Source organism: Barbus barbus (assembly GCF_936440315.1).
Source record: "Barbus barbus genome assembly, chromosome: 40".
In the NCBI taxonomy this organism is placed as follows: Eukaryota; Metazoa; Chordata; class Actinopteri; order Cypriniformes; family Cyprinidae; genus Barbus; species Barbus barbus.
The window spans coordinates 17,514,658-17,536,544 of record NC_136718.1 but is presented as its reverse complement, the minus strand read 5'-3'; the positions used below and the strand labels follow the sequence as shown (position 1 = coordinate 17,536,544).

Below are 21,887 nucleotides of genomic sequence, written 5' to 3'. Positions count from 1 at the left end.
CGGCCAGCCGCTATGACGTGGGTCCGGGGTACTTCTCTCGAGCTCTGGGTTATCCGGGTTTAAAGCTAAAGAAGCCGGTCGTCGAGAATCATCAGGCCGCTGGCCTAAGCGACTACGTTTAGTTGTTATTTTAAGTCTAACGTTTTTGTGAGATACGATGGCTCTTTGAAATGGCGCAGAAAGACACGCTGTTACATCTCTTCGCAGGGGGGTGAGTGGAAATATATTCATATGAAACCGAGGATGACGGTTCCCAGCCTGGAAGGTCGATAGCAGCATTAAACGCAATGCGGCGACTTGACCTTAATGGCACACTCATCTCAGACTAATGCTATTTTTTTGTTGTTATTAATATCTCCTCTGTGTTATTTTGAAGATTAGTTCAAATGAAGACAGCTGTTGTTAGCTTTTAGCTAGCGGTGAAATTAACGTTAGCCAGCGCAGCAACCGAAGCATTTTAGATGACGCGAGCGGGTTTAGTGCTCAAATGACATTATGTAGATAGGTTGATAATACTTTTATTAACTGTTTTAAAATGTTGCCTGGAGAGTAAAAACTTTATTTAGGTCTAGTGGAGCAGTGTGTTGCGTTACGTAATTATGTCACTAACGAGGTTCATCTCTCGCGAAATATATGCATGTGAAATGTTGATTTCTGAAATGACTAAATAATCCTCTACGCAGAGCTAGCTTGCTTTAGCACCCTTTGTATATTTAAATAGAAGCGTCTTGCTTTACATAACTACATCCAAGGTCATTCAGTAATTATTTACGTCCTGCGACCCTTATTTGATATTAGTACTTATCTACTAAGTTACTCTTAAAGACTGATATTGATTTATTGGTGTCATTTTGCACTCGAGAACACGCCTGTGTTTTGTGCGCATTTCAATGCGTTGGCTTTGCGCAGGCTGTTCAATGCCACCTGCTCTTAGTAAAATGTGGCTGGAGAAGTGCTTGCTTCTTTCAAGGACAGAGAGCTTCATACGTATGTCAAGAATGCAAGCATGTGTACTAGACTAGAGAGTAATTAATGTAGGTGAACGTGTGACTGCACAATTGTAGTGCAGTGTTGTTAGCTTAAGATTTCATATGTGTTTTCATAAGTGTTTGAAATGGGCTTGAAATAAAAAGTAAAAATCCTTTGTCATGTATACAGACCCATTAATACGATTTGTGAAATTATGAAGTGATTTTGTAAAGTCGAAATATTGCACAATAATTAAATAATAGCCTTTTAGTTATTGTTGGCAAAACATTTGAATGTTTTTTTAAAAAGTATTTTAGCTTGTATTATTTGGAGTGTATTTTTCTCTTAATATTAGGATAAAATAAAAACATTCTTTGGTTAAAATGTATTGTATAGTGCTTGTATAATTTGTATTGTATAATTTATTGTGAAAATAAATGCAGTGGCTTTGGAGAACGTGTATATATAATACATTTATTTTAGTTGAATACCCCCCTCATTCACATTTTTTTTCATAAAACATGACAACACAATATTTTAACATGGGTTAAAATACACTTGTTGATGGCAGAAATGATGTCCTCAAATAATTGTAATTTTCATATTTCATATTGTTTTCATATGGTGAAAGCTTGAGGCATAGAAGGATGTTACCACATCAGGTTTTTGCATTTTGTTCAGTTATATAACTGAAGTTATAAGTTAATAATTTCATGTTTTGAGCTCAATTAAACATTAGTTAGATTCAGGTGACTTGTTGTGAAGGGCACAGACATCTGCATGTTAGTTTTATTTCAACCATGGGCAGGGCATTATATAATCATGATTCATGCCCCAAGCTTTGTTTGAGGTACAAAACAGTCTATTATAAAAACATTACCCTTGGTGCTCTGCAAGCTGTGTGAAGTAAGTCAAGAGGAGACTTGCATCAGTGTTGGGATTAAGGTGTTTGTTGAGGACGTCTGCCCTTGTAACTGAATGTGCTTCTCAGACAGATTTGTGATTAATCTGTCCTTTATTTCCTGTCCTGAGGTCTGAGGCATTGTGCTCTTCACATGTCTTGAACTTCTCTAACAACCCATGTCCTGTGTCAACATGTTTTGACTTCTGTGAAACATGATCTGTGATTTGAGATCTCCCAATTTATATGCCTCCAGTCTCACTAGAAATAAACAAGAGACATAAGGTGATTAAGTGTAATTGCTATGTATTTTGGTTACAAAAATTTCTTACAGGTTGGACTGGATTTTTCCTGCTTCATTAGTTAGCTTTGTTGTTTTCATTTATTTACATGGTCATGTTCTTCATCTCAGTTTTCTTTGATTTGATTTAGAGCCAATTAGGTTAAACCAGTGTAGGACTCTAATCCTTTTATTTTGTAACGTGAATCATGATCAATGTCACCTGCGTCACATTGTGTCATTTTGATGAAGTTCAGTTTGTTTTCCTTGACCTCAGTCTCATACTCTTGACTCTTAAAACAGCCAGGTAGGTTGTCCACAAATGTTGCTGACGCGTGCACATATATCTGCGTCTAAAGTTTAGTTTGAACTGGATTTACCTCAAACAGCAAATGTAGCGGCAACCTTTATAAAATTTTGTACTCGCAGGCTTATGTCTGTTTATTTAATCTAGAGGTCCTCATCCTTTTTTGGACACAGGCCAGTTTTTAGGTTGCTAAATTCTTTTGAATTTATATAATTTAATCTTATTATTATTAGTTATATACAGTATTTCTTCTGCATATTTTTGACCTTTTATTTATATTCGTTATTTTAGATATACGTTATAGATATTGATACTTTCATTCAATAGTTTGTGGTTGGTAAGATTATTCATTTATTTTGAAAAGTCTCATGCTTTTTGCATCTCATTGCATTTATTTGATCAAAAATACAGTAAAAACAGAAATATTTTTTTATAATTTAAAATAGCTGGTTTCTATTTGAATATATTTTAAAATATAATTTATTCCTGTGATGGCAAGGCTAAATTTTTTGCAGTCAATACTCCAGTCTTCAGGATCACATGATCCTTCAGAAATTATTCTAAAATGCTGATTTGGTGCTCAAGAAACTTTTTTTTCTTTTTTATCAATGCTGAAACAATGCTGTTGTGCTACTTAATGTTTTTTTTTGTTGTTGTTGTCATGATTCTTTGATGAATTGAAAGTTCTGAAGAACAGCATTTATTCAAAAGAATCTTTCCTGTTACATATGACAAATTTAGTTGCTTAATAAAAGTATTTATTTTCTCCACAGATGTGGTGGAACCGTAGGTGCCATCATGACCTGCCCCCTGGAGGTGTTAAAGACCAGACTACAGTCATCTGGCCTCACCCTCAGACCTATTTTCCAGGTCCAGCTGGGCACATTCAACGGTGCTGGCGTCATTAGACCAGGAACCGTCACCCCTGGCTTGCTACAGGTGTTACGGTAAGCAAGGAAGTACAAGCAATGTGACACACAGTCATCCACCCTGAACATAGATCCGGAACCTCTGTGGGGCGGCACTGCTTGACGTCTGAAGTCTGTTATGTGGATGCGTTTAGCAGCTGGATTTGATCTTCTAAATGAACGCAGATTAAAGCAGCTCTTATCCTGCTGTTAGCTGCTGCAGTTGATGATGATAAGGGGCGGGGTTTGTCTTATGTAAAGGCAAATGAGATTGCAAGTGTTCCCTGTCAATGTCTATTTTGGGTGATTGGGCACAGCATGGCATTGCTCTCATGAACCGATGCTGTCACATGATGCCTTCTTGCTGTGCTCTGATTACTAGCCGCAAACACAAGGTGTCTCTGGGGGAGTGTACGGGTCTACGTGACTTTGAACTGTTCAATATCTATCTTGGAAAAAGGACACCATGTTTAGCCTTTATTCTTCATGAGGAAGCATTTATCTTGTGACTCATTTTTTAATAGTTTCTAGTTTAAGGAAATAGTGTTGAAGTAGATGTTTGAATGGCTTTTCCTTTCAGGAAGTGATATATTATCGACCTGTAATGACAAAAAGAACTTCTGGAAAGTTGCTTTGTGAGAAGCATGATTCATTACTGTCAACATTCAGTATTTATCTGATAAAGAGGGGTTTGTGTCGTCATGGGTGGCTTATAAAGGAAATGAATATGTGTAAAGGTGTCACTAGTTGTGCAGCATAATTGCAGTGTTCAAAACGAGCTGTGTAGGTGGATTATAAACTGGTCTTGTGCAGTCTGACTGAAATGTCACACAGTAGTGTTACATCTGTCTAAATCTCACCTCTGTCCTCATCAGGTCAATTCTAGAGAAAGAGGGACCAAAATCTCTATTCAGAGGATTGGGCCCAAATCTTGTTGGTGTTGCACCCTCAAGGTAATGGTTCAATTTGTTTTTGTCCAAATCAAAGTTAGTTTATAAATTATCCACTCTATAATTTGCTATACATGCATATGTAATATGTACATATATGCATACTTAAAAAAATAAAAAAAGGGAAAAAAGGCATATATATATATATATATATATATATATATATATATATATATATATATATATAAGTTATTGTTAGAAAAAAAAATATATAATTTTTTTTTCCTAACAATAACAATGCCTTTCCTTGTAGCATGAATTTTGAATTTAAGAAAAAAAGAAGTTGGAGTCACTTTTTTTTTCTCATATACATTCACAATAATACAAATGTAATATACAATAATAAAACTGCAATGTAATTGTATACTAAAACTGTACCTTTCCTTCTAACGTTTGTTTGAATTAGGAAAAGTAGTTGATGTTTAGATAAGGTAACAATTCTTGTCAAGTATTGCTAATTAATTTCTTATCGAGATTTTTTTATTGAGAGAGCCATACATTTTTCATGCTAGCTTGCTAAATTACATTCAAATTAAAATGACTTATAAGCAAAGCAAGGTAGACTTTTTTTTTCACTCCTCTAGGATGCACTTATTCTGTGAAAATGCAGTCATTGTTTCCCACAGTCATCATGGCATTAGATCAGGGTGCTTATTAAGCTCTTTGTGCAGTTTGTTCCAGACATTCAGCACAGAGAATGGACTGCACTTTCAGGAACTCTCACTGCAAGCTGTTTGGCTTGATAAAACATTGGCAGCCTTTCAGTGCGAACTGCCCTTTTTCATATTAAAATGAACTCTGCACTGTCATGCGTGGAGAGAGGAAGCAGGGGGTGTCGAGTTCAACAGAGTAAAGGCGCTGATACGCTGTTCTCCTTTTGTTCTTCTTCAGGGCGATCTATTTTGCAGCTTATTCAAAGTCAAAAGAGACCTTCAATGGCATCTTTGTCCCAAACAGTGGAATCGTCCACATGTCCTCGGCTGGCTTTGCAGGTGATGCCTTAAGGTTTTTTAAAAAAACATTTATGCAACATTGCAAATAACGTTTCTCAGAACTGTTTGATGCTTTCAAAGAAAGTGGGTGTTTGAATCCCTAATTGCATTGTTTTTCTTACAGCATTCGTCACAAACTCCCTGATGAATCCCATCTGGATGGTCAAAACAAGAATGCAGCTTGAGAGGAAGTATGTTAATGCTGTAGACTTTCACCCTGCTTTACCCTTAACAGGGAACTTGCATGAGGGCATTACGCACATCTGTATCAGACAATTGAGTTGTGGCCCTTTTGCGTGTGAGGGTAATACATCCCCAGATACTGTGAGGGTAATGAGTTTTTTTAGGATGGGGGGGGGGGGGGGTGTACAAACAATTAGCGCACTCTGTTACGCAAATGTCATGATGATTAGCATGTGATCCAATCTGCTGCTGTGCAAATATCCACCTTGACACAGCCGTCGGGGCTTAGCAGGCATGTTCTATATTTGCGCTATAAAGAGCACCGGCAGTAAACTGCTAGAGTCAGATGAGAGAAGTTTGTCAGATGGTACAGTCTGAAAATAGTCTGGCATTTAATTCTCCCTCCCACTCTACATGCAAACCACATTGAGCAATGCAAATTAAACTTGCAAGTGAACCTTTCGAAGTCTTTGACTTTGATTTTAGTATTCAATGCCTAAACAAGGTTTTAAAAACAGAACTGTTAAATTCTTGACCTTTTGTAATCCATTTCTTCCTGATCACCTGACTGACTGTCTCTTTGTCCTCCAGGGCACGTGGGGAGAAGAAAATGAATGCGTTTCAATGCGCGCGGTACGTGTATAGGACGGAAGGTATGCGAGGTTTTTACCGGGGCCTGACGGCGTCGTACGCTGGCATCTCAGAGACCATGATCTGCTTCCTTATTTACGAGACGCTGAAGAAGTACCTGGCGCAGAGTCGATTCACTACGCCTGACACAGACACAGAAAAAGGCGCTTCAGATTTCCTGGGCCTTATGGTTGCTGCTGCATTTGCCAAGGGTTGCGCCTCCTGCATAGCTTATCCACATGGTAGGTTGTTATTACCTGTCAGCCAGTGTAAACCAGCATCAGTCAGTCTCTGGCTAAAGATAAACATAGATTGCTTCCTCTTTAGCAGTAAGACCTGCACTTTTATGACAGGACTTGGAGTGCATGAGAAACACAGTAAAATAACATTTTGATATTTAAAAAAACAAATATGAATTTAGAGTTTTGTTGGTTATTGCAACAACATGGAGTTATTCATAATGAAATGAACTGCTTAAAACACCTGCAAAGTTCTCTTGAACTCATGAAAAAAAAAATATATATATATATTAAATATCAAAAATATTAAGCAGCACAACTTTTTTTTTTCCAATATAAATAAGAAATCTTCTTATAAGTGATGGAAAATTCAGCTTTGTCATTACAGGAATTAATTATATTTTAAAATATTATTTCAAATTGCAATATTTCACAATTTTAATAATATTGATGTATAATTTTTGATCAAATAAATGCAGCTTTGGTGAGCAATAAGAGACTTCCTTCAAAAACATTAAAAAAATTCTACCATCCCCAAACTTTTGAATGGTAGTGTATAAATATATACATTTAATGAAAAGACAAAAAACAAGATAAAAAAAATTGCATGTGTATATATTTATACACTACCATTCAAAAGTTGGGTGTCAGTAAGATTAAAAAAAATCATGCTTTTATTCAGCAAGGATGCATGGCATTGATCAAAAGTGACAGAAAAAAATGAATTTTACAAAAGCTTTTTAAAATATTAATAAATAAAATTCAGGAAATTTGATAATTTAAGAACAAGGATCTGCAGAAGCTTCTACATCGTCTCATTTTTAATGACCAACCTTTCTTGGTGTGTTTTCCAGAGGTAATTCGGACAAGACTAAGAGAAGAGGGAAGCAAATACAAGTACTTCTTTCAGACAGCGCGCCTTGTGGCGGTGGAAGAGGGATACGCAGCTTTTTACAGAGGACTCATTCCACAGCTCATCAGACAGATCCCCAACACAGCCATAGTGCTGTCCACCTATGAGCTCATTGTCCATCTGCTGGGTGAACCCTCCAAATGAAGCTGAACACTACAAGCACAAAGATACTTTTGACCTGCAGCTAAAGTGGACAGAAAATAATCCATTGTGAACAGGGATGTTTATTTGAATTACCCAAAGACTTTAAATAGATTTTTTGTTTTGCGTTGACTGCATATGTTATCAGAACCGTTTTGCTTGTTCGTGTGTTACGTTAATGGCGCATATTGCATAGCTACTCCAAGATGTTTGTGTATACTGTATCAGTGTACAGCAAAAAGTCATCTGAATATACAAATAATGCTTTTAAGTTAACTAAATTATTCTTATTATAAGTAGCAGCGTTTTCTTTTCTTTTTTTGTCTGTGGAATTCTTTTGATCTATGATATGGTACATGTCCAAGAGTTTTGGAGTTAATCATTAGTGTATCCGGGTTTTATTATGAAGTTCTTGGAAGGAATGCAAATGATACTGTAATGGGGGCATAGAATAGCTGGTTAGGAGCCCCCAAGTTGCAATATTTTGTAACACTTTACTGCTTCATGACAACTAGTAGCACTGGAATCTGACCAATCAATTCCATTCACCTCTTTACTAGAAACCTATCATCTGTTTACTGTGTTAAGCTGTTCATCTTTTACAGAAAATGAGGGCCTTGATGCATATGCTGCTGTTGGCTTAATAAATTAAATTATGGAAGTTATTTTTTTCTGCACCGATAAAATGAGCCACATTAATAAATATACCTTTTTAAGTCTGTTTGCATGAATTTATGATAGCAAGACTTTGAAAACAAAGGAAGGAGTCAATAATCCCAGGATCCCAGCTGTTTACTTGAAGATTCCAAAACATGAACAAAGGACATGATCTTTGAGCCTTCTAGTAGATGATATGGTATCTCTTGTGCCACAATGCTGTACAAAGTGAATCAATCAGTTATGTTGAAGATAATGATGAAGCAATGTCAACATACCTGTTTTTAAACATGTTATCTTATGTTAATTACGATTCAACTTCCGATCACTGATCATATTTTGTACACAAACTTTAAGGTGACTGAAAGATGAGAATCCACTGTTCAGGGGAAAAAAATAATTTTTATTTTGTTTTTTATTTTGAACGTAAATCTTAGTAAAGCTTGTGAATGGCTGTTACATTCGTTGCCTCAAGAGGGCAGGTTTATACCATATAAACCTGCTTCAGTTCGCTTTCTTGAACAGGCATGATTTTATTTATTGAAGGCACTGCATATAGCAGTAATTACAGTAAAGTACTTTCTGCAAATTTCAGAGTAAGCAGAGATAAACACAGATAAAGCTAATGTTTTAATATTAAAAAAAGATTAATGCAAATCATGAAAATAGTGCAAAAACGAATTACAGTGCAACATAGGTATGGAGTGTACAAAAATATACAAAAAAATATTTTTTAATTTAAGAACAGATAATGTCTGTTATTGCACTGATTAAATATAAATTTATATTTTACATGTTACTATTTTATATTTTATATAATTAACAAATAATTGTTTTACGTTATTATTATTTTCCGTTTAGAAGTGCAACTTTTATTTTGACAGTCTTGATATCGCTCTCATGACCTGGATATGGCCATGTTGTAGATTGATGCGCGCTTCTGTTGCCGCATGCTCTACTCCAGCGTGTGGCTCCTTGTGAATAACACTAGTCAATATCCCGTTTTGCAATGGACGCGTTTAACCAAATATTACTACAGTACCCGCCATTTGTTGTCGGAAGTGTCGGAGCAACGGCGATCGCTGCAGGAGGAGCGCTGATCTACAGAATTGCAACCAGGTATTATGTCCCTGCCCATAAGATGTCGCTGGGCCTCTTATAACAGACATGAACGTTTAGCTAGGGCTATGGAACTACACTACACTTTTCACGGTTTCCACTATAATAATCATAAATTGGCATTAGCATTTTCAACAGTTCGGCCATGAAAAATGTTTGTGCACGCGCGGAGCTAACGTTATACAAACAAGCGCGCGAGATTTCGTAAAATGGCTTAGGCATGTGTCTGTGGTACTTAAAACAGATCAAAATTCACAGTTATATTAGTATTTTTCACAAAAAATAACATAAGTACTACAGTTATTGTTACTTCTATAAATCATTGATTAATTATTGTACTAATTCCTTCAGTGTTTTCATTCATTTGTTTTTATTTAGTTTTTGATAGCAGTGGTGGTTTAGATAATGACATCTATTACAAGTAACGTTAACGTTAATTATTATATTTTGACAGAAAATGAATTACCATGGTAAGAGCAACTTCGGAAAAGACACATTTTTATGAAAATGTCAAAATGATGCGTATAATGCTAGACTTAAAGCAAAAGTGCAAGATCCCATCATCTTTTATTGGTATTACACAAATGCCGTGCTCTTATATTAAAAGAATCAGTCATATTTTGTCTAGTAGTACAACAAGGTATTAATTTTCACCATTTAATAGGCTGTGGAGTTGTAAGATGCTTAATTAATTTCCAGGATTTTAGTTCTTTTAAATTTCGAAGTGATATTAAACATGCCAGCGTTTGTCTTCATGTGGAAGACATTATGATCTTTTATAATGTCACAGCTTGAGTTTATTAGTGTAATCAATCCTCTATCAGCCAGTAAATAGAAACTCTATTCATGCTACTGTTAGGTAATCAGTCTCAGGTCCTGAGACATTTATTGTGCTGTCTGGAAAAACAATTCAAAGCTCAAGCCCTACATTAGTTTCCACTGAATATCTTGCATGTCCCATGGAAATTAATCCAACCAAAAACACTGTGCCGCTCTTGTCCTAGTTATTAGACTGCAGGATTATTGTCTGTCTGCAGAACAGGCTGGTGACCTGTTAATGGAGAACCGGTGTAGTGGTCTGTCCGCTCAGTGTTAATGGGAGTATTACAGTTGTTTTCTGTTATTAATGCATGGTAATTTGCAGCGGTGCTCCTAAATCCAACTCTTTTTATTCGACAGGAAAAAACCAACTCATGTCAATGTGAATTGTTGGTTCTGCAATCAGGACACAATTGTCCCCTATGGGAACAGAAACTGCTGGGATTGTCCATACTGTGAACAGTATAATGGCTTTCAGGAGGTATTTTCAAAGCTGAATTTTCAGCAAGCATTTTCATTATTTCAGAAACCATTCTAATATGCTGATTTATAAATGTGCATTATTATTATTATCATCAATGTTGAAAACAGTTGTGCAGCTTAATATTTTTCGTGGAAATTATACATTTTTCAGGATTTTTTAATGAATAGAAAATTCAGAAGAGCAACAAATTTTCTATGTTAAATTACTGTGTTGCTGATGCAGCTTTTGGATATGCTGTAAATGTACTTTTAATCAGTGTTTGTTTTGCGCTTGTTTTTGTAGAATGGGGACTACAACAAACCCATTCCTGCTCAATACATGGAGCATCTCAACCATGGCATTTCGGCCGGTGTCCCGGAGTCACCGAAGACTCTGCAGTGGGTCAACTGTCAAATGCTTCTGTGCAAGAAGTGCAACAACAACCAGACTCTGAAGATTAAGCAGCTGGCCTCGTTCATCCCCAGGGATGATGTAGGTTTATAATTCACCCATTTAATCTCTTAATTTCAAGACGGCCAAGATCTAAAGCTCGTTTCCGAATTAAGATTTGTTTTTATGCTTTTTATACCAGTTTGAGACCGAAATGTCAAATATTAAATATGGCATTCAGTAGCCATGTATACATACTTGAAAGTCGTATTTATTTGAGCTAGAATAAACATCTTAAATAATTTTTTATTTTTAAAATGTGAAAAGCATCAGCTCAAAAACAAGTAACATGTATTTGCAAACTTTAATGCGCTGTGTTCACCATAATGGCAGGAAAACTATGATGAGGAGATCGAGGTATATAAGCACCACCTTGAGCAGACCTACAAGTTGTGCCGGCCGTGCCAGACGGCAGTGGAGTACTACATCAAACACCAGAACCGACAGCTGCGGGCTCTGCTCTTCAACCACCAGCTCAGACGCAGTCGAGATGCTGATAAAGCCTTTATTAAGGTGGTGATCTCTATATATTTATACGCTTTCAAATCAAGCCACAAGAAACATACAGAAGATTCCAATGTTCTAGAAATCTAAGAGATTGATTAAGTGCCAAGGGCTTGACATGGAAGAACTGCATTGAATTTAGATGTTGCCCAGATAAAACTGCAATTTTACTACAACCTAGGTATCGTTTGTTACATGTATGAAGTGTGATTAATGACCAGTCTGTTACTAGTGTTTTCTTAAACCGCAGATAAATGTGTGGACTTGATTGCCAGAGATAAGGAAAGACCTGTTCTCTCTTGCTTCTTTTGTGTCCTGAGTATTTTACTGTTGATTCAAGTGTAGTTTTTAATCAAGCTTGGCATGCAAGTATCAAATGCTATTTCCGTATCAAGTGATTTAAAAAATAAATAAAAAAACGTTTTTTTTTTTCCTTTTCTTCAGAACATCTACTCACTCACCACACCAGTCTGGTTGATCTTGCTCAGAGTCCTTGCGTTTCTCGCCTGTGCCTTTCTTGTGGCTGTGGCTTTGTCTGGATCTGGAGCTGTGGCTTCCTCCATCTCGCAGACATTAAGCAGAGGAGTCAACCAACCTAAACGGCCCCTCCAAAATGACAGTGAAAGCAAGGCTGAGGAAGGCAGCATGATGTGGGATGATCTGGTGGGTCTTCTGCCAGAAAAGGCTGTGGAGAACGCTCGACTCGTCTGGCAGTCCGGAAGCGATCATCAGATGGCCGTGGCCTCTGTTGGTCTCCTAACTTGCATCACAGGTGTTTTAATGGCAGGACCTGTCAGGTGAACCAATTAAATTATACATAATTTATTTAATGAAAAAATATATTTACCAATTTGTTTTTACATTTTTTTTACATATGAATTAAGTGTGTGTGTGTGTGTGTGTGTATATATATATATATTTGTGTGATTATTATGTGATGAAAGAATGTATCGATAAATTTGTGTATATGTGTATATTTTTATACTTACAAATGTACAAATATTTTATCTATATATATATATATATATATATGTGTGTGTGTGTGTGTGTGTGTGTGTGTGTGTGTATGTGTATGTGTAAGATTTCTTTATACAGTGAACTACCCGTCAAATTTTATTAAAAAATTTGGACCAAAAATTATTCAGACACTTTGACCTGACCATGTTTTGCTTAAGTGTTTTTCTTTAACTGCTAATGCAACTTTTTACACCACACACAGACTGAACATAATTAAGCATTGCTTGGTTGACCTAAATTGGTATTATCTAATTGTGTACTTAAATTTAACAGCTGGCAGCTTTTCAACCTAATTCATTACATACCTTTCTAAGTTATCTGATATTATCAAGATGAATTTGTTCTGACACAGTTTAACTCTGTGTTCTTCTCATATTTTGTTACCATTTTCTAAACTATAGCAAATAAACTGATAATGTGAGAAATGTTGAAGGTTGGTGAATGTTGGTGTCTGAATAAATTTTGGTTTGACTGTATATATATATTTATTTATTTATTTGTATATAATATAAATACACTGTACAAAATTATAAACGCAACACTTTTGTTTTTGCCCCCATTTTTCATGAGCTGAACTCAAAGATCTAAGACTTTTTCTATGTACACAAAAGGCCTATTACTCTCAAATATTGTTCACAAATCAGTCTAAATCTGTGTTAGTGAGCACTTCTCCTTTGCCGAGATAATCCATCCACCTCACAGGTGTGGCATATCAAGATGCTGATTAGTCGGCATGATTACTGCACAGGTGTGCCTTGGGCTGGCCACAATAAAAAGGCCACAATAAAAGGGCAAAAACAAAAGTGTTGCATTTATAATTTTGTTCAGTGTATATTTGTAATTACTATACAAATAAATGAATACATATATGTAAACTTATTGTAACTATAAATTAAATATATTTCTCTTCTTCTCAAGGTTGAGGAGGATTGACGCTGTGGCCTCTGTGCTTTGGCTCCTGGTGATATGTTTTTACCTGGCCGAGTGTTACCTCAAGACAGACATCCCTGATTGGCTGGAAACGGTCAAGTTGGGCATCACTTCTGTGTGTTGTCTGGTGGGATTCACTGCCGCTGTGGCAACACGCAAATCCACGAGTCAGAGAAGAGCCAGAGGTCGCAGGTCAGAATCTGAGCAGTGACACTAAGATAAGATATTTTATGGGATCTGTAATCGAGAACACTTTTGGGACATGTAGAATCATGGGTTTGAGTTATTTTTTATTTTTTCTTAGATTGGGAACATTTTCCTCCCAACTGTCTTCAATTTACACTAACTAACTAATGCACTCATTATAAACCTCCATGGCCAAGATACTTGCTAAATAGGCCTTTTAAACGCCATTCTGATATATTAAAAAATAGCGGATGAGCTTGCTCAAAGTACTAGAAAAGGATTGTTTAGTGCCTTTTTTGTAGTGCTTGACATTACCACCATGCCCCTAATTTGACAAAGCAGAACATGTTAATTTTACATTTGTTTTGGTGCAGGTTGAATTCACAGTTTTGGGGTAGCTTGTAAAGATACAGACTAGTTCATGAGTGAAGGATTTTTTTATGCATCTTGCGGTATGTAATGATGTTTTTGCATTAAAATAGAAAATGCATTGTTCAACAAGAAATTGCAATGGTGCTTAGGGATTTGGATATATTTTTTTCCATCATTGAATTTAAGCTTAAAATTTCCACAACATGTGCAACTTAAACCGCCTAAAACTATACCCACTGTATCAAACTGTAACAAAACTGCATACTGTATTATGCCGATACTGCTCCGATCTCATATTTGCAATCTCATAGCAATAGTGATATTATCAGTATTTAGTTGGTAACAACATACCAAAATGTTAGACTTGTGCTATATTTTAGCTCAAGTACTCAGCGTTCAGTTTTGAGGGCAAGCTACAGCTGAACACATTTGAGAGAGTCTCAAAATATTTGTCTCTTCGTGTTGATTCTTAATTAACTTGAATTTCAAGTCTGTCTCCACCACCGGGTTGATTTTGTAATCATTACCTCAGTACAGAATTTATGCAATTTTTCAGAAAATGAGCTAACTTTGCATAGCACTATGCTTATTGTATTATAAACATTATATTTACTATATTGTAAAGTGTTATAGGTGCATTACATTGTATTACATGCCATTTAGTTTGAATACTACTAACCACACTAAAGCTCTATAACACGTAGCCATCTCTTTCAAGTGTCTAACAAAAAGAGACACGTTTTTAAAGCTTTGTAGGGATTGTATGGAAAACTAAACACATTTCATTTTAGCTGTGGTCTAGAAACGTGTGACATTGTGACAGTACGACTATAGATAGTATGTTTTTGTAGGTTTGCATCACTGTATTTTCCCAAGTTACTGTAAGCATGTGGCATATGCTGTGAAGTTAGTTTTTTGCTGTGATCATAGTACTGATGTGACTTAGACACTTACTGTCTGCAACTGTTCTGTTATTTAAATCAATTATGTTCATTTCCATTAGATGTGTATTAACTTATACAGATCTTTGGTACCCGTCCACCTCCGACGAGCTTTAATATTTATTATTTTGTATTACCAAAAGGTGAAACGTGCCTAATGTAAAGCTTCATTAACTTTTTCCTTTATCGACTGTTTCATTTCTAGACAAATTTAGTCTGTCCAGAAGTATGTTGCCTCCCTAATTTCCATATGATTTCAAATGTGAGTAAATAAGAAAAACTGAATTTAGCACTGAGGATATAATGTGGTAGGACCTGTCAAAGTGAAATCACAGATCTGTGCATGTTGTATCAGAAGGCGCATGGTGATGTCAAAGACTGATTTCAAGGAATATTGTCAGTTTTGCTGTGCTTTTTTTGGTATATCATCGACACCTGATCATTGGTTTCTGGTGATTTTGACATGGAATGACCCCAAAGATATAATGTGAAATGAGCAACTGCATTGTTGAATAGTGTGAAATGGTTTCCGTCCAGAAACGTAAGCTCAGATTTGTTGTAATAATGTTGTGTTTTGAGTAAAGCAGCATGATGGAGCTGTACACTTGGGTTGTATTGCATCTTTTTATACTTGTATTATTTAACCCTATTATGAAAGTGAAATAAAACGCTGATAAAATGCGAACTGTGTGTTTGCCATTTCTTTTATTTATTTAGGTTGCATTAAATGTTGTTTGAGATGGAAGCTTGTTGTGCTTTTATAAATTGGAAAAATATAACCAAGACATTAGCGTGACAGCAGGAAATGGAGTGAGCTCTTACTAATGTACCATTTCTTAAATTGTTTATATTTATTATCTGCAATGAAGTCTATACATTACTGATATCTACTACATTCAAATGAGGAGCCATAATCAGATGTACCGTTTGACAGAATCAACATACTTTTTTTTTTTTTTTTTTTTTTTTTTTTTTTCTCTCTATCTTCAGGCTTTTAAATTCTGTGGAAATATGCAGAGTTGTTTTGCAGATAACTACTTTAAGTGAAACAGAATACAGTCTTCCTCCATAGCAGTAACTGAAGAGATATTTGCTCCATGAAACTCAGCAGTGGACCGATTCTCTTCTGTCTGTTGCAGGTATCTGTCTGGCAGTTCTTCTGGGCCGTACTACAGTAATCACTGTCCCTCGCTGTCTGCACCTGTGTCTGCATCCTCTACCTTCATCCCAATGCCTCCCCCCAACCTGTCACAGCTGCTCATCCGCCAGCAAAGCCACAGAACGCGCAAAGCCTCGCCCTCCTCGCTGCCTGGGCGACTCAACAGGGCCCTCTCTCTGGGAACTATACCCTCCCTCGCACGAGCAGGTACAGAATAAGAAAGATGCACATTGTCTTCTAAAAACAAATATACGTACGTGTGTGTGTGTATGTATGTATGTGTGTATATATATATATATATATATATATATATATATATATATATATACACACACACATTACTCCAGTCTTCATTGCCACATGATCCTTCAGAAATCATTCTAATTTGCTGTTTATGGAATATTTTGTATTATTATCAATGTTAAAACCAGTTTTTGCCACTTTGCATTTGTGTGGAAACTGATACACTACCATTCAAAACTTTGGGGCAAGTAAGATAAAAAAAAACAAAAAAAAAACAGGTTTTATTCAGCAAGGACAAATAAAATTGGTCATAGAAGTGAATACATTTATGATGTTATAAAATATTTCTGTTTCAAATAAATGCTGTTCTTTTGAATGTTCTGTTCATCAGAAAATCCTGAGAATTGTATTTTGGTTTCCACAAAAATTTTGGGCAGTTTTCAACATTAATAATAATAACTGTTATGGTGGTTAAAAATTAACCACCAATAATAATTGATAATAGCTGAACACCAAATCAGCATAGTATAATTTCTAAAGGCGACACTGAAGACCGAAGTATGCATCACAGAAATAATTATATTTTAAGATATATTAAAAATTAAAATAAATGTTTTCTAATGTATTTTTACAGTATTTTACAACATTACTGTTTTACTGTATATTTAATAAAATAAACTTTTTTTAACCATGCATATAACCTGCTGATAAAAATATTTTGAATAAAACTAATTATAATTAAATATTGCAATAAAACTTAATTGACTGTGCGATGAATTTGGCTTTTTATAACATGGCTGTAATAGTCATATAATGTAGAAAAACCTTCTCTTTGTTTGTGAAGTCAAGAGCAGTGCTGCTGTAGTTTGAGGCCCCAAGTGCTGTTTTGTGGAACCAATGCAGAAGTGCATGATGGGAAAGATGTGGGTCACTGACTGACTGAATGCATGGTACAAGGAGCTCAGCTCACACTTCACCCCAGACAGTGCCACACCTAGTAGGGGAATTTTGCCAACTGCCAAAGAAAACTGCAAAGTGTGATTGAGAAATAGTCTGTTCAGTATCTCCAGCTACCTGCATGCTACAGGGATTTTCCCACTGCTGATGAGTTTCCAGTTACAGGAAGTGACTAATTTACATTTACTTTATTAACAGCTTCATTGTTTTATCTTTAAATTTAAAGAATGGTGAACCTATAAATAAAATGTGTCGTCATTCACTCGTCGTCATGCTGTTCCAAAGCTGTATACTGTTATTTTTTCAGTGGAAAATTTATTCTCTGTCCAGTGACATATATTGACCGCAGACTATCAAACTCCAAAAGTGGAGTTGTGTGAAGAACATTATTCACTGATAATGCCCTCCATTTCAGCTCTCATATCAAATATGATACAGATCAATATGTACCATCAGTGTAGAAAAGATTTATTTATTAAAAAGTCACATTTTAGAGCAAAATTAGTAAATAACAGAAATGTAATTTTTCGATGATCTATTCCTTTAACAATAATGTTTTGATTCGTATGCATTTAAAAAAAAAAAGTTACCTAATTGACTCGCAGTTTTAACTCTGCATAACCTACCAACATATTGTTCATAATGTATATCAAAAGGGATGGCAGGGGCAACAGCTAGGTTTGCTATAGCTTTTAACTTTGACCTGTCAGTAAACGGGACTTTGTAATACACACAGGCTTTTAAAGCCTGGGATCAGGGTGATGTCGGGAGTGGTGTTTAAATGACTGTTGTGGGACGGTAGAAGAATCATGGTTCGTTTCATGTGTGGATCTTCAGACGAGACCAGATGAGATGGCAAACGTCAGCCTCCTGTAATCAGATGCAGTGGCTCGGCAGGTGTGATAAAAAGGGCCAGAGCTTGATCTTTACGCTCTTGATTTAATCACACACACTTGTCTGAGAAATCTCAGGGTTTGATTCATTTCCACCTCATTGCGTTATATAGAGATGGATATGTAATGGTGATCTTCAACAGCAACAAATTTGCTTTAAAAAAATTTGCTCTTTTTTTTGTTGTAGTTTTAAGAAATATCACAGAATAAAGAGTCCAGTGAGATCTCTCACAGCTCATTTTTACAGAAGCATTAGAGTATCACTCATCTCTCCGTCACACTTCCACAGTAGGCCTTGAAAAGGCTTTTGTGTGAGCAGGGCCGGTACCTGCTCCATCATGTACCTTCACCCATCTGCTCTGTAATGGTCTGTAATGGTGCTGCTCCTCTACGGCTGCAGCTGTGTTGGCTCCACATATAGAGACATTCCTGGAATGACAGAATGAGTGTTAAATGTCGCTACTTTGCAGTTGGATGCTTGTGTTGTATCATGAAAATTGCTAGGAATGTCTTTTGTGGGATAGCTACCTTTCACTTTTTGAGAAAGTAGCCATGGAAATGTTTCAAATAAGAAACTGCAGTTGTATTACTGTCCAAAAAATTAAAAATTTAAGAAATTAAGTTTTATTCAGCAAGGATGCTTTAAATTGATCAAAAGTGACAGTAAATACATTTATAATGTTACAAAACATTTCTGTTTCGAGTAAGTGCTGAACGTAATAAAAACTTTCTATTTTTCAAAGAAAAAAAAAACAGTTTTCACAGAAATTAAGTAGCAGAACTGTTCTTAACATTGATAATAATGAGCACGGAATCATATTAGAATGATTTCTGAAGGATCATGTGACTGAAGACGAGTAGTAATGATGCTGAAAATTCAGCTTTGCATCACAGGAATAAAATCCATTTAAAAAATGGAAAACGTGGTATTTGAGATGGTAATAAAAATACTTCACAACATTACCACTTTTACTGTATTTTTGATCAAGTAAAACATAAAAATGACTCCCAAACAATTGTGCTGATTTATTCTTTTACTTGTAGATTCAGGTTTCCTGTTCAGTGGGAGTAGACCATCTTCACAGTGTAAAGACTCTCCACCTTCAGGTAACTCCGAAGAATTGAAGGAGTTGTTGTATGCATCTTTATGAACTTTGAAAATTATGAAAATTGACTACTACTTATCAGTCACATCGCCATTTGATAAACACAGTGAAATTAATTTATTTTGTTTTTCAATAGATTACTACTCTCTAAAATCTGGAAGCCGACCCTCCTCTCCTGGACAGTCTCCAACTCCTTCCGTGGCAGGATCTGTCACTTCCACCTCCAGCTCCGCCAGGCAGCGCCGGCCACTCATCAGTCCGGCAAGACTCAACATCAGTGGGCAAAAGCTGCGGCTCTTTTCCTCTCCTCTGGAGCCTTTAAGTTTGGCCTCACCACCTCCCTTTCTTTCAGAGCAAAGCCACGTGCACAGCGGAGGATTCTTGCCTGATGTTCCACATTTCCAGTCACAGAATCATGGTATAGGACACATTTGGATGTTTTTTTAATCTACATGAATGTCCTAAAGTTTCTGTCAACTATTTGAGCTGATTGATAGTATAGAGTGGCCCTAAAAATTTTTTTTGACAACTTTTGTTACCGTTTTTAAGTTTCAAATGCTTTTTTGAGGACAACATACTAATGCTATTTTTAAGATGCAACCTTCAATGTGTTTATGTACTAGTATTACTTGAAAATTGTACTACTAATAACTGAAGTTTAGAAACCTCTGATTCTTAAGTTAAAAACCTCATATCATTCAAGTCTGTTGGTTTTATGGCCAAATGTTATTTATATGTTCTGTTCTCAGTATTCTTGAACTTTTAAGATTTATATATATATATATATATATATATGTGTGTATATGTGATCTTGTTTGAGATTCAGGTTCACTAATCGATGAGGGCAGTGTGTTTGAGCATGTGGAGAAGCGAATGAGCAGCTCCTCCGGGTCTTCAAACTGCCATGTAGACACGACCACAGGAAATGGAACTGACAGCAAGCCTGGATGGAAAGGTGCGAATAGGAAGTTCATTAGAGTAGCAGTGTTTAAACTAACTGGGTTACTCTGTTCTGCATAATTATTTAATGTTTGAATGTTTTTGTCTTTCACAGGGTTTTTGGGCCTGACGCTTTGGCCTGGTCTACTGTTTGCCAGCCTGACCATTAACTTTACCTTCATCGGTTTCTATCTTTACTACAATTGGAGATAAGCATATAGAAATTACCTCAGGAGTTCAAGGTCAAACTAAGATGTACACTGGTCTTTGTCACCTGCGTGCTCAGTAAATCTGGGACCTTTACAGGAAATACGTAGATAGCATTTCCTTTGGGTGACGGCTACGACTTTATTCTTGCTGCTCAACAATTGTGGATATAAAAGCGGAGAATAAAGGAATTCTCAAATAAATTAGAAGACCGTATTTTCTTAACTTAAGCTCTGTTAAATGCAGCTGAGATTCTACATTATGCCGCAAAGTATGATGTGAGCTTTGTAAAACATGTTTTTTGTGCATGTTCAATCATTTTTTGTGTTTTTAAACACTGGATGTGTTTCAGACTGAATGATTGTGCTGTTTAGTTTAACAGAATGATGTTTGTTGGGCATGTGATGCATCTTTATAAAAAATGTATTTGACGACTTTGCCATATTGCTGTAGTTAAGTGTTTCTGTTTATCCTACATCCTGAAAAAATAATTCCATGTCATGTCATTATCGTAATGATGTGATATTATGAAGTGCAATATGTTTGTGTTGATCTACTTTTGTCAACAATTTAGCAAATGTCTGTTACTGTGTCCATTGAGCCTCTGACTCTGTTTTATGATTCAACTCATACTGTCAAGGGAAAACAGGATAATTGAATATTTTGTACATAAAGGTGTTTCAATTACCAGATTCAAATAAATCTCCATTGTAATAGTTATACATTGGTTTTGGTGTCTTCTGTATTTTTTCACACATGTTAAAAAATAATAATAATGAAATATCTTCTGAATTTCTTCTTTTCTCTAGATTGTTTCCTAATCTCTGGCATTGTATATTACAAATATTGTTGGGTACTTGATAAATATCTTATACTCCTGTATTGTAAGTCGGCTTGGATAAAAGCGTCTGCTAAATGCGTAAATTCCCATATCATGATGTATTTGAAACATTCAGTTGTTCTTGCATGTTGCCCTTTTGAATTGTGTTAGAGAACGATGTAATCATTTACATTTTCAAAAAGTTTAAGGAAAAATATTCAATGGGAACTGAAAGTAAATAAAAAGTACTCCAGAGTACCAGAGTTTATCTTTCTCCATCTCTGGCTGGGTGTAGACAGTCTGTCTCCTGAAAGAATGATAACAATCTCTATTCTCTCAATATAGGACGTTATACAGCTCGGAGTGGGTGGTTATTTGAGAGATGATTAGGTTGTCAATGTCCACTTTCCAAAAAAATGAAGAACAGAATGCAAATTCATTTTAATTACAAGCCAATGATGTGTTCTGCAAATGGTTTAAAAGATACATTTCTGATGTATTTACTCTAATGAATGTGCTGACTTTAATGGAGGTAACTGAAGATCTGAGGCACTAGCAATGTATTTGTCAATGCACATAAAGATGAAACTGGCAGAGTGGGAAATCCCCCCCCCCCCCCCCAAAAAAGGCTAGTTAATACATGCATCTTGCTGTGAGAATGTTTTATGTTATTGTAAGACACATTCACACTA

The 21,887-nt window shown here is 35.9% G+C and overlaps 2 protein-coding genes across 4 annotated transcripts; both read left to right on the top strand.

Annotated features, from left to right (window-relative positions):
- Positions 1-19: 19 nt before the first annotated feature.
- LOC306859574 (solute carrier family 25 member 33) lies at positions 20-8,590 on the top strand. The gene is made up of 7 exons (XM_079400672.1): positions 20-211; positions 3,231-3,404; positions 4,241-4,318; positions 5,207-5,307; positions 5,432-5,498; positions 6,082-6,362; positions 7,214-8,590. The coding sequence occupies exons 1-7, from the start codon at positions 171-173 to the stop codon at positions 7,414-7,416; spliced, it is 945 nt and encodes a 314-aa protein (XP_079256798.1). The 5' UTR covers positions 20-170; the 3' UTR covers positions 7,417-8,590.
- Positions 8,591-8,972: 382 nt separating this feature from the next.
- Positions 8,973-21,447, top strand: LOC306859346 (transmembrane protein 201). Of its 3 annotated transcripts, none has more exons than XM_079400356.1 (12): positions 8,973-9,189; positions 10,369-10,489; positions 10,775-10,963; positions 11,255-11,434; positions 11,870-12,222; positions 13,361-13,564; positions 16,011-16,237; positions 19,168-19,230; positions 19,366-19,506; positions 19,582-19,647; positions 20,056-20,184; positions 20,284-21,089. In XM_079400356.1, the coding sequence occupies exons 1-12, from the start codon at positions 9,080-9,082 to the stop codon at positions 20,379-20,381; spliced, it is 1,881 nt and encodes a 626-aa protein (XP_079256482.1). In that variant the 5' UTR covers positions 8,973-9,079; the 3' UTR covers positions 20,382-21,089. The 3 variants fall into 3 exon arrangements, with proteins under 3 accessions (XP_079256482.1, XP_079256480.1, XP_079256481.1); XM_079400355.1 differs by having other exon boundaries at positions 8,979-9,189; positions 20,050-20,184; XM_079400354.1 differs by having other exon boundaries at positions 8,978-9,189; positions 19,366-19,647; positions 20,050-20,184; positions 20,284-21,447.
- Positions 21,448-21,887: the final 440 nt, after the last annotated feature.